At 41.2% G+C, this 13198-nt stretch overlaps 1 protein-coding gene across 1 annotated transcript; it reads right to left on the bottom strand.

Moving 5' to 3' along the window:
* Positions 1 to 11103: 11103 nt before the first annotated feature.
* On the bottom strand, positions 11104 to 13180 carry mrm2 (mitochondrial rRNA methyltransferase 2). The gene is made up of 2 exons (XM_061304203.1): positions 12821 to 13180; positions 11104 to 12062 (listed from the first exon to the last, which is right to left on the bottom strand). Exons 1-2 carry the CDS (start codon positions 13095 to 13097, stop codon positions 11629 to 11631), a joined length of 711 nt encoding a protein of 236 aa, XP_061160187.1. The 5' UTR covers positions 13098 to 13180; the 3' UTR covers positions 11104 to 11628.
* Positions 13181 to 13198: the final 18 nt, after the last annotated feature.

The following is a 13198-nucleotide window of genomic DNA, read 5'->3' as shown; positions in this document are numbered from 1 at the left end:
GAACCAGAACCGCTACCTTTCTCTAGAATAGCGCGACAGACTTCTTTCATTTGAGCCTTTTTGTATTGGCGTGCGGAGATATTCAAATGAAACCGCAGTGGATTTGCAAGTCGGAAATATAAAAGCCACACACGCACACACACATACGGTCTTCACCTAGGGGCCAATTAGTGCCGTTGCAGTGACAAGTCAAGCAAGTCAAGCATTACCGGCCCACTGCAAACCGACCCACACAGTCTTGTTTATCTCCTATTTCAATTGCAGAACCCGCATTAGAATTCTCCATTAATAAGGCCCAAAGATAATGTAAGCTGCATGGCCAATACACAATATGTTCAATTAGGATTAACCGCAGACGCCATTTGTTGGCTGTATAAAGTTCAAACCATCCTGAAGCTTGACGGACGGCGGCGGCCAAAGTCGGGCTTTAAAGACTTTGCATTTGCAATTAGCTAACAACAGGAACTAAAACAGGAACATTACACCTCACACACACAAATTCAAGCAGCGTATACACACACAGCTTTTTCCATTATTTTAACAAGCCCGAGCCTAACATATTGCATGTTAATAGGAATCCTGCTGGGCTTTTGCCTGCTGCCACTCTTGATGATTAACAGGGACACAATTTGAATTTCAGCACTTCCTGTTGACATTCAAGATACAGCAGTAAGTAACTTGGACCACCTACAAGTTGGAGTAGGATTTACAGCATGTTTGTAAAAAATAAAAATAAAATACATTTTGGAGTTCTCCATTAGGCAAGTGAATGACTGAGCAGGCGGCTCTGTTAAGGGATGTTTAGTTATTGCTTGGACTGAGCTATTTTCATCATAATAGCATTCTAATCATTTTTGAGGGGTAAGTAAAACTATTTGAACCGGATTAGTCCAAGAATTTCATTCCAAACAGGTTAAAGAGACTAGCTGGATTACGCACTTAGTCTTTTCAAATAAAATAATAAATTACTTAATTAAATGCGTGTTCTTTAGGGTTTAACTCTGAGAAAAATAAGTTTTGTAAAATGTTTTTCTATTGGTATCTTGACATTTAATTATTGCTAAAATGCGAAAAAATGTGTACCTCCTTGAGAAGTCACCTTCTGTTTAAGACAGGGATTGTCAACCGGTGATCCGCGTCCCTTTAGTGGTCCGTGGCGGTATGGCATGTAGTTCGCGATTTGCTTCTTGGTTATAATGGTGGTCCCTTGGACAAAACCAGTTGAAAACCCCCGATTTAAGAAATGTAGGCTGAGTGGTGGGGCGGATCCACTTGGAGATTTGTCATTCCAGCTAAGACCATCATGGCACCTTTAATAATGAGACCACATGATGAAAAAAAATTATATATATTAAAATGTGTACCTGTCCCACACACTTTAAATACGTGCCAACTGTAAATTTCAATTAAACCAAAAATCCAAGCAATGCCAATTTCACACTTGGACATAATCATGTATGTATTATTCCATCGACTATTTTTAAGTATGAGCAACTCTACCCGACCCAGCGATGAACATCATTGTGTTAATTTGAGACGCAAGTGGTGCTCAAATCACGCAGAGTCTCCTCTGACTAGGAATGAGCGGCATCTTATTAGTATTTCCCAAGCATGGGTCAGAGGGGAAGATGTTCCCTTTTCTTTTAACAAGCGGCGTTCTCGCTTTTTAAGTGGTATTCTGACAGATTTTTAACGCATGAAAGGAGACCCCTTTCGTGTTTGTGGACTAGATTTTCTTTTTTTGTTTTTTCTTTTCAAGAGAGCCACCATCGATTCAGTGCGGACCCCCCCCCTTCAAAAGGCGGCGAGCGCAAAATATGGGCTTCTTTGATTTGACTTATCACCGTGTGGCTGAGCGTGGACCACCTGGGGCAGACGCTTCAACACGAAGCTGCCAAGGTGATGAAGACAGCCGCTGGTCGCCCCCGCTGCTTCCTCCACAATTATCTGACGCTATGAATAATCTATTCACCGCACACTCCTGTCTTATGATCCATTGGAAGGAGCCGTCGGTTGATGATACACTCGGGATTTGCCTTCTCGGGAAAACACTTCAGCGTGTTTTTACACAAAAGGATCAAATTGCATCATTAAAACATGGGCCCTTCATTTTATTTTTAGAATCACACAGAACGCTAACAAAATAGGAAACGTCACCGGCACCCAAGCTAACAATTAGCATATCGGAACATAGATGATGCTGCAACACATGTAGACAGATGGGATAAAAATTCACATAGGCTTTGAGAAGGATAACTAAAATTACCAAAGAGCAGAATTCAAGGAGAATCCGTGACAAAAACATGTACCATTCTCACATGACTGTAGCCGATAATGAAAGTGTTCTGTCATGTAAGCACCTAGGCGCTCCATTTAACTGCACCTGCAGCTTCCATCATCTTCAAATTGCTCTCACCGCAAAGTAAACGCAGCAATTAGTCCGACCCATTTGCATCCCCGAGGCGTCGACTCCGAGACCGGTTGGGCTGGATCACCCTTTTCCCTAAAGGATGCATTCAGGTGTCCCCGCTGACGAATAGCCGCTTCCCTCGCATTGTTATTCTTGTCTTTCGAGCCACAAACGTCTCCGGGCCATTTCTCAGCGAGCAGAAATGAGACAAACCCTAATGCGGGCTTCCTTTATGGATGCTAGCTTAAGCGAGCTTTGATGTTAGCAATCCCATCAAGAGTTACGGCCTCGTGAGATTACTGGGGATTGCCCGGGAGATGTTTTTTTTTTTTTTCCCCGACGCCCACACCTCGGCTTGCTTCAACAACTACGCTCCGAATTAAACGTACTCTGGAAAAAAAAATAAAAACTGAAGTGGAAATGAATTGTTAAATGTCACACGACAGGTGGTTTGTGTCACCATCCACCTCCGCCTGCGTTTAGCATTGATCCCCAAGGAAACAAAGATCTGGCATAATGCACTTTGAACACTTTTAAAAGCCTTTCCGCAATGGCCCCGACGTTGAAAAACAGCCACGTCTCCTTTGTGCTTAAAAGAATGCATGCATTGACGTTCATTCTTTGTCCACCTTTACTCCAAGCAGGCCTTTTTTTTTCTGTCCATCAAGACATTACACCAAAGCGGGCTCCAGTTCTATGTTGCCATACAGAGCCAATTAGTGGCAAGTTGAAGAAGGCTATCAAACCCTCCAAGGCAGATCTAGACAGATGGCTGAAAGAGCTCTCGATGTGGTCATTACATAAGTAAACTAATATATAGAGCTATGTGAAGAGGGAGAGTGGCGTATTTATGTATCATGAGGGGCTATTATGGAGAAATCATAAAAGAGCGAGGCAAACTGGCAAGGAGGAAATAAGATAAACACAGGCGCATGTAGTAATGTGTATTGATGGTGGTTGCTAATGGTACCGTTTATACGTCATATGAAAATTACCTTTGAACATCCACCGCACAGTTTTTGTGCTTGGCTAACGGCAGGGTAGCGTTTATTAGCATAGGTCGACAATAGCGTTAATAAACTGACATACTCAAGTTAGAAGCATTTGCAGCAGGAGTTTAGTTATTTTAAAGTGGACAAGCAGCGTGGGAGCAATCAGCGCCCCCTGCAGTTGTAAATTGTCACTCGCCAGAAGTGGACAACTCAAGTCACGTGACTGGACTGGCATCTGACCTGAATTTAATTTGAAGGCTCTCTCTAAGTAATTAAAAGTGTTTTTCAAATTATTTCTTTCATTGAAGACGAAAAGAAAACAAAAGACTCTCTGACGTTGAGTACTAATAATTCGAGTCTTGTGCCGCGAGCTATGAAAGCAAATGAGTTGCTCGTCCAAAAAGGCCACAATGTGTCATTTGAACACACGCGACACTAATTTTGGATCGAGCCGGAGGACAAATCAAGATGGTAGCGCCGCTTTTAGTCAGCTCGTTCATTAGGTGGCAGTTAAGGCAACAAATCTCTCCGGCGTCACCGCGATTGCCACAAGCGTACCTGATAAATTACTCTTTGTTTCATTAGCCCGTCGTCTCTTTAGTCCAGTTCAGATAAATTAAAAGAGGTTTGTCGTTTGTTAGCATCACGGAAAGTCTCTGTAGACTTGATACTGTTTTTGTTTTTTTTTGGCTCAAATCTTTTCTCATTAAAACTTAAAGTGGACATTATGGAAAATGATCTTGGCTAGCAACATGGTATAGCAGAGCTGCTAGTGCTGATTACCGCCAACGCTATTGATCAACTTCAAAACTCTTTCCCCAAATTCCATCAGGAGGAAAGAAATGTAACGTAAGGCGCTGCGAGCCTCGATCGCGGCAGATTAATTTCATTCTATTATCGTACAAACGTCGGCCGGGGTAACCTGATGAATTTTGTAAGACGGCGTTAATAAATGAAGTCAGAGAGCGGGTGACTTTGTGAACCTCGGAATTCAAGAAATGAAGTCATGCTAATTAAGCAAGGTGACCCAACGTCCCCTTTTCAATTCCTAAATATGCAGCCAAGACCATCATTAGCGATCCCTCGCTGTATAATTCAGTTTGGGATCCTAATTAGTTGAGCAAAAAAATACACAGAGAGCATATATTAGCGCAAGAAATGCATTTTCAACATATATACCTTTCATTAATGAACCACAAAGCCGTTGCGCACCAATGAAGCAAATTTGCATTAATTGCCAAGTTTGCAAGACTCGATTTTTTTTATTTTTGGTGTGTTTGTTTCATGCCGCAATATTCATCGATACAACTTTTCATTGCAACTTTGTATAATAAACTAGGCCGTCTTTTGTATGTGCATGGAAATTATTTTTATAATTTCATTTTATAATTAAACTGCTGGAAAAACTGAACTATGTACAACTGAATTGGAGTTGCACCCAGATTTGGTTGCATCGGCACCAAACAATCACGGCGTTTTGTTATATTCTATCCAATTACTTTTGCTTTACTAAGTGACCCAAAAAAAAATTTACATTTTTGCCTTCAACACAGAGTCGAAGCGGCATTTGTTTTGCTACGCTGCGTTATTACGGCGCCACGAACAAAAGCTGACGATTATTTGTTCCCGCTGCCAAAGCAACATGGCCGAACGCCCGGCCGTTGACCTGAATAATGCCGTTTGATGGCCGTGCTCGCACCCCGGGAAAAGGACAGCCATGCGAGCGTTTTCACACCAGTTTTCTGTCCAAGTCAATGAAAAAGGCTGAAAAAATACTAGGCAGGAGCGAGTTGAGAAGAAAAGTCGTCAAAGTATCACAAGAATCAAATATTCCCTCATCGTCTTGCAAGTTTTCGGATAAAAAATGAAGGTGACACTTGAGGCCAGCTGGAGCAGAGTCCATTTCTTTTTGTCCCTGTCACACTTGCAAGCTCATGGCTACCACTTAATTTTCGCCGATTGCATCCCAAAATCCATTTGGGAGAAGCGAGTCTTATAAATCATCTCTGCTAGGGCTTTTCTGCGAGGAAAATATAGAGCGTGAGTATGTAGTACAGGTTGCACCACCTTAAAAAAAAATAAAAAAAATACTTGCCATTGTTTTATTGTCTAAACCAGGGGTGTCGGACTCCTTTTTGTTGTGGGCCGATACTTTTATTACACACAGTATAGGCGAAACAACGAACTGATGAATAACTAGGCTTGAAACTGGAGTCTAAAACTGTTCAAATATTTTTAAAAGATGAACGGTAACAAAATTTCAAGCAATATCTGTATTTCTTTAAAAAGGAATACAATTTGTAATTTTAGTATTGACACATGAAGTCAATGCACAATTTGTCTTCGGGGGCCACGTAAAATTATGTGGCGGGCCGCATCTGGAGTTTGACACCTATGGTCTAAACTTTTCTTTTTTTTTTGGGTAGGCGATGCTGATTCTAATATTCATTAAGATTATAATACATATATATATATATATATATATACATATATATATATATATATACATATATATATATATATATATATACATATATATATATATATATACATATATATATATATATACATATATACATATATATACATATATACATATATACATATATACATATATACATATATACATATATACATATATACATATATATATATATATATATATATATACACATATATACATATATACATATACATATATACATATATACATATATATATATATATATATACATATACATATACATATACATATACATATATATATACATATATATATATATATATACATATATACATATATACATATATACATATATACATATATATATACATATATACATATATACATATATTATATATATATATATTATATATATATATTATATATATATATATATATATATATACATATATATATACATATATATATACATATATATATATTCTAATATTCATTAAGATTATAATACATATATATATATATATATATACATATATATTATTTTTTTTCGAAATATAATAAATATAAAATGTATTTTGGTCCTTGATAATAAATAGTCGGTGGGCTTTCGTTACCATGGTGACCAAGGACGACACAACGAGTAGGGTTGCAAAAGGACCACGGGAAGCTACGATGAGCAATTTCTGATTTTTAATATTTTTTATTCCTATTTACAATCAAATTTAACTAGAGACTCCGTGCACGGCAATAATATCAATCCTGTCTGAATGCGTCTGGAGAAAATGCCAAGCTGGACACGGCGTGATACGATTATTCCAACCGATTTATGTTGATGTAAATCTTAATGTTTGTTGCCCTTTCTCTAACCAGCTTAACAAACTCATTGAGATTTAAGATCTCTTTAACAAGAGCAACACGGTAATGCTGAAAAGCATCTGAAAACATTTTATCCCATCCCGACCCGGCTTACTTCCCTCCCGCATGACGGCGGCGCCTTTTTATTCTGACATTCACGTGGGTCAGTGGTTAGCTCAGCACTTTTCACATGCTTGGATTGCTCAATGTGATCCTGCGGATTGGCCTCCCAAATCCCCCGATCTCACCCACTTGATTTTTTATCTTTGGGGGCATTTGAAGGCCGTGATGTGCCAGAGAAAAGATACAACACATAAATCATCTCAAGGAATGCATCACCGATGCCATTACGAGCAGAACATCAGCTGTGCCGATAGGAGTTTCTCGGATGTGGAGGACACGAGTTATTCAAACGGACTCGTGCCCGTGAATAAATTGAGCTTGCTCGCCTCTCACTCTTGAGAAAACGATGACAGATGGACAGCAATTTCTCAAAACATAAAATTAAACCTATCCTATCGTCCACTTAGCAGAAGGTCGAAATGAATACACCGACCATTTATGTTTGCTTCACGTGTACCTCCAAAGGGGGACCGCTTCATGAATAATAATAACAATCTTTCATGTCATGGAGTAGCCTTTGAAAGGCCTCCGCAGCCTTTGTGCACATTTCGAGTGTTAAGAACGAAACATGGCGGCCCTCCGAGGATCGCGCTCATGAATAGGTATGAAGTGGGCTTTGCTGTGTTTTAGTACATCGTGGTGAAGTGGCACAACGTGAGATCAGGGGAGATTAGTTCAATCGCAAAGTGGCCGTCGTAAACAACTCACGTCCGAACATATCTCTCGCCGTGTGCAAAGACAAGCGAGATGAAAATCGAGACTATTTTATTTAAAAAAATATATAAAAAATTGTTAATTGTGTTCTTTTCTTGCGTGAAATCATTGACGACATAAGCAAGCCCGAGGGGAGGTGTGTGTGTGGGGGGGGTTGATCGTGATTCTGGCGGCATCCGACAGTGTCTCGGAGCAAAGCGCCATGGGAGTCTGATGAACCAGGTGGAGAAGCATGTCCTCCACGCTGGAATCGTATTCATCACCGATCAGGGGTGACGAGCGCGGGACTCAAGCTGCGACTGTAAATTGTCCCGTCATTTCAAATAATTGACGTAATTGGAATTTCGGAACCCGCTTGTGCCGTCTACTCTTAATCTTAAAATCAATCCAAGATCGTGTCTCTTGGACGGCGAGCATCATAAAGTCATTTGCTATAATTACCCAGAGATGTTTCTTGTTTGCTGTAATTGCCACGGGAGCTTACAAAACAGTTTTTGCGAGCTAAAACTCTGGACGCTCGTGTTAGCATCCTCCGCATCCTTCCTCCCACCCTGATTAAATTCTTGTGTTGTCTGACACCAAATTACCACCAGCCACTTGGACAATAATTTGAAAAAGGAGTCAGCAAACACAAACGTCTCATCTGTAGCGAGAAAAAAAAAAAAAAAGATCTGTGGCCTCCAGACAGGACCAAAACACCAAAACTATTGATACAATTTAATAAAGCTCCGCAATGCCAGCCCGCGTCGGAAAGGAGACATCCTTGGCCTCCGAGGTTTCGTCGGCGTGCTACTTAGTATGCTGCGCTGAGTTGATCAACTCGGAGACGCTCTGCATGCCGCACACTACATTACCTGCATTAGGTTTGTAATGATTCCCCCTCTGCAATAGCAATGAGCCAATGAAAACCAAATGCACAACTCACCCGCTAGACTTGAAGTGCACGTGAGAAAGTTGCCACTGATGCATCTCAATTTGTTACATTCTTAAAGGGCACGTGAACACAACAAAAAAAATGGATACTAAAATGGAAAGTGCATGCACTCACTGTAGACAATGAGGCGCTCTACAGTCTGCGGAATAACTAAAGAGAAGATTGATTTTCCAAGGGGAATGCTTAAGCTAGCTAGCTAGCTAACAGCAGAAACCGTAAAGGCGCTCAAGTTCTTTTACATTGGAGGCGGGGCTCCTCAAACCTAAAAAAAGTTCAAGAATAAAATGCTCTACAACTGAGTACAACATAGATCTAAGTCCTTGCGTTTTTCGCGACGAAGAAAAAGCTAAATCGTTCATCGAATTTCAGCTTTCGAGGCCGCGCTGTAATTGTTAATAACGCTCAACGAGGAGACATGTTTACGTCCATGCCGCGCATCAGATAAAATCTGAAAGACAAATGAGGCAAATAGTCGGACCTCTGCTGAGAGGAGCTCGGAAAGATCAATGCGGCACTCCGGCCGGCCACAGCAAATGGACTTCACGGCGCGCCGCTGGAGGCCGGCCTGTCAATGTCTAGTCAGACTGTTGAAAAGTTTAATCCAATTGCAGGGCCCCGGCGAATCTGTCTTTGTTGACATGTGCGGTCCAATTTGTCTCTATCCTTCTTTCCTCTGTATTCCCACGGCGCCCCAGCCATCCAGGCGCACATTTTGGGACCCAGTTAAGACGCCGTTTATTATCTGGGGTCCAAATCAAATGACGGTTAACTGATGGAGGGGGCCCGCCATCTCCGGCATCCGTCTATCAACTTAACTCTATCTGACAATCACCGCCGAGACAGCTTCTGGAGAGTTACCCGAAAAGAAAAGCATCATTAGGGAACGTCATGGGAATCGGACTTTTTATACTTTAACGTGATTTGATCACTTTTTTTTTTTTTTGCTGTGGCAATGGAGCATATGATGATGTTGCTACTGCTCGGGAGGAAGTGGAAGTCACGTGACTGCTTAACAAACAGAAAGGCCATCGATTGCAGTCGAGACGGAAACAAGCCCCTGAGAGTAGATCTGAATGAAGTGAGTTAATCAACGCAGAGAGTTGGAGACAGAGCGTCAATATTATTGAGCTGCCGTAAATATGAGGCGTGTATTTTACCCGTGCCGCCGCTTCCTATTTACCATTAGCTTTCAGCACCGAAGCAAAATATACTACAAAGCTACCGGTGCCGTCTTAAAACTGCACTTTAGTGGGCGGTGTTGTAAACTTGAAGAATATGTGCAGCGCTAGTTTGAAAATCAATCGAGGTCAGGGCAAAGGGATGAATGAAAGCGATGAGTCAAGTAACATGACGTCAGAAAATTACACACAATATAGTGATTGTTTTTTTTTTTTTATAACTGAGCTACTCAAACTCACCTAGTTGCATTTAAATTACATATTTTTTCGCTCTCTCTTTCTTTTAAATATTAAGATGCCATAAGAGAATAATTAAAAAGTAGCAACTGGTGTCAAGGAAATATTGCTGATTTTTGAGGAAGCACACATCCAGTTAAAAAGTCCATTTGAATTCTGAATGCGCAGGCAACAATGGCGTGACTCCGCATTATGTTGCCACTGACAAAGCACCATTCAATCCCTCACTGAGGACATGAAAAGCCGTTTCCCGATGGTGCCTTTTGTGGCACAACAAACACAACAGCCTGCTTAATTTAAAGCTTATCAACCTCCAGAGTGGCATTTTTTTTTTTTTTTTTAATGTTTCCTCTCAAAATGGGGCAGAGTTGTGAATGAGGCTGTATTGGTCACTTTCACCTCTACCAACTTTTAACACGTGATGATGATGGATGGAAATATCAAAAAGTGACATTGTAAACCTTGAGCAGATCATTTCCATCAGTTCCAGTGGTGGTAAATAGTTTCCAAGGAAGCAAAAAGAGAGAGCCACTGCAAAAGAATGACTCGCATGTAGTGTCTCAAGGCAAAGCGTGCACCAGACTGCTAATATTTCCCCTTTTTGCCTGACAGCAGCCACACTTTGTGTGCGCCATGCTCCTCCACTATGCTCCTTCCTTGCCATTAGTCATGCGATATGTGAGGGCTCCTCATCACTAGCTCTCAATGACAGAGGGAGCTATTTCTACATGGCCGCCGGTGCCAATTATTAGCATGAGCGGTGGTGGTTAAATGTCTTTTCCGCTCCTTGCAAGCAAACAGAAAAGTGTAAATGCAGTACAAACACTGTGGGCCCAGCTCGGAGGTTCGGTGGTGCATATGCTTCTTGGGGAAGGGTTACATTCTAAGCCAGCGCTGCTGCAACTGTTTGCAAAGATGCAAGACAGCGTGGGGCGATCGGGGCTTCTCGGTCGCTTCAACAGTGCCACCTATTGGTGAGAGCGGTAGATTGCAGCTACGATGTATTCAAAAGGAACACGTTTCAGTCGGTCTTTCCTAAAATTGGGAGCCAATATCTATAATCATTCATACATACATACATACATAACCACTATTTGTTTTTCATTTCTTTAATCGTGAAATATTACAAGCTATTTTCCTGACTATCAAGCACACACCACCACTTCAATTCCTTTCAGTAACTAATAAAGTATCAGTCATTTTGTTTTGTTTTAATTCATTGGACTTTTTCTTAACTATTTATCATATCCATACACACAGTATGGATACTATATGCAATACTCTTATTTATAACTTACAGAGGATGCAGTTGTATCCTAATCAATGTGGGGGAAAGATATTACAGTACATAAAAAAAGGGAAAATGAGTAACTATTACAAATTACTTCAATCATTCGAGTTTTAATAATTACACTATACGATATTTCATTTTTTTTTTTAAATCATAGCATTCAATATTATTGTTATCTGTTGATTGACAAGTGATCCAAATTGTGTCCTTTCTGGTAACAAATGTCCTACAGACATATTTTTTAAAATACAAGATAATATAATGTGATTAGATGGACATGGGAACATCCGAACATGTTCAACTGGATTTGGACGATTGCACTTGATGCCAAATCTGGATCAGATCTAGAGTGACACTTGGTTTGACAGGACCGTGTAATGGAAAAAATGGCAGAAACTATTTTGTCCTTCTTTCGTAGCGGTAATAAAGTCTATCCACTCACTGGTTTCCTGTAGTTTCTGGCAAGGAAATACCTCTCTGCAGAATCTTTGCGGCTCGCATGTGGCTTTAAACTCCGAACACTCTCAAACGTGAGACAAAGTTTGTCCTGGAGATGATGGGCCAGGGAACCATCCCAATATTTGCACAGCAGAGAGCCTCCAGGGCGCAAAATAGTCTCTGCCAAGTCCAGTAGTGACAAGCACAAACCGACGAGCCTCTCGTGGTCCATCTCCCGAAAGCCGCTGGCGTTGGGCGCCATGTCGCTGAGGAGGACATGAGCCCGGCCGCCAGGCAGTAAGTCGGGCAGCTTGGCGTGCGTGGCAGGGTCAGTGACGTCATGGCTTGACAGAAAGTGGGCACCATCCAGAGGTGCTACGTTTAGGAGGTCAATACCGATGACTGTACCCATGGGTGATGTTGGCTCTTTAGTTAAAACACATGAAGTCATCTATCTTTAGGTGGATATGCATACAGGCAAGGCACAGCATGCAAAATATTCTATTTTTGAACTAGCAATTTACTTTCAATGGAAGTTGGATACAAGTGGGCAAACTCTAATTGTGTGCACCAGAGATGGGGACTCGAGTCACTGTGACTTGGACTCGAGTTGACTCGAGTCGCTGTTTTGATAACTTGTGACTTGACTTGACAAAAAATAAACTTGAGACTCGACTTGGAAGTTAAAGACTCGGGACTTGACTTGAGACACAATTACTTGAATGACTTCAGTGTTATTTAGTTTATGTTTTCAGTTTGAATAAAAAAATAATCATACAATTAAAATAATATCGATAACACGGTAGGAGCGCTGGTAAGATCAGATTCTGCAGGTAAAATTGCAATAATAAGGTGACTTGACCTATTTAAAGACTTGACAATCTGACTTGACTCGCCCAAGAAAAAAATGACTTGGTTTTTACTTGAGACTTTAAGGTTAAGACTTGAGACTTACTTGAGACTTGGTCCAATCTCTGGTGTGCAAAACAATCACTGCCTTAGTAGTACAGTTCAGTCAGTCGTATTCCACATTTTTTGTTTTTACATTTTGTGTAGATTTCCAGACCTTTCTCGTAATCATTGGACAGTTTTAATGTACAGTTTATAAGCAGGCAAGGTTATTTCATGCCAAACTAAACAACGAAGGCTTCATGAAATTAACAATCCCCCAACAATGAACTCACCTGTCCCCGCTGAATTGACCCGGTGCACGGCCACCTGGCTCCAGGCTCCGGGCGCCGCCCCGCAGTCCACCACGCCGATCCCGGGCTGCAACAGGCGGAACTTGTCATCAATCTCCAGCAACTTGAAGGCGCTCCGGCAGCGAAAGTTTAGAGCGTGTGAAGCTTTGACGTAAGGGTCGTTCGCCTGACGAGCGAGCCACCTCTGCTCCGCGTTGCTTTTCTTTTTCGGGAGGCGACACGATGAATGGAAAAACCTACGGTGGAGAAAATAAAACATGTTTTGGAGGACAAATGTGAATGACAGCTTGGGTTGACAGAAAGCGTGTTGAACCGCGCATGTCTCAACTTTCAATTGAATGGCGTGCATCGGCTATATGT

The sequence above is a fragment of the Syngnathus typhle genome, linkage group LG17 (assembly GCF_033458585.1).
Source record: "Syngnathus typhle isolate RoL2023-S1 ecotype Sweden linkage group LG17, RoL_Styp_1.0, whole genome shotgun sequence".
NCBI classification, from domain to species: domain Eukaryota; kingdom Metazoa; phylum Chordata; class Actinopteri; order Syngnathiformes; family Syngnathidae; genus Syngnathus; species Syngnathus typhle.
The sequence above is the reverse complement of the archived record's forward strand: the minus strand, read 5'-3'. Positions and strand labels throughout refer to the sequence as shown.

Bases quoted from the DNA above. Each gene is read 5' to 3' on its own strand.
- mrm2 (XM_061304203.1), bottom strand. From the start codon at position 13,097: ATGTTTTATTTTCTCCACCGTAGGTTTTTCCATTCATCGTGTCGCCTC. The intron at 12,063-12,820 runs GTGAGTTCATTG...TTTTAACTAAAG, and splicing joins GGTCAATTCAGCGGGGACAG to AGCCAACATCACCCATGGGT.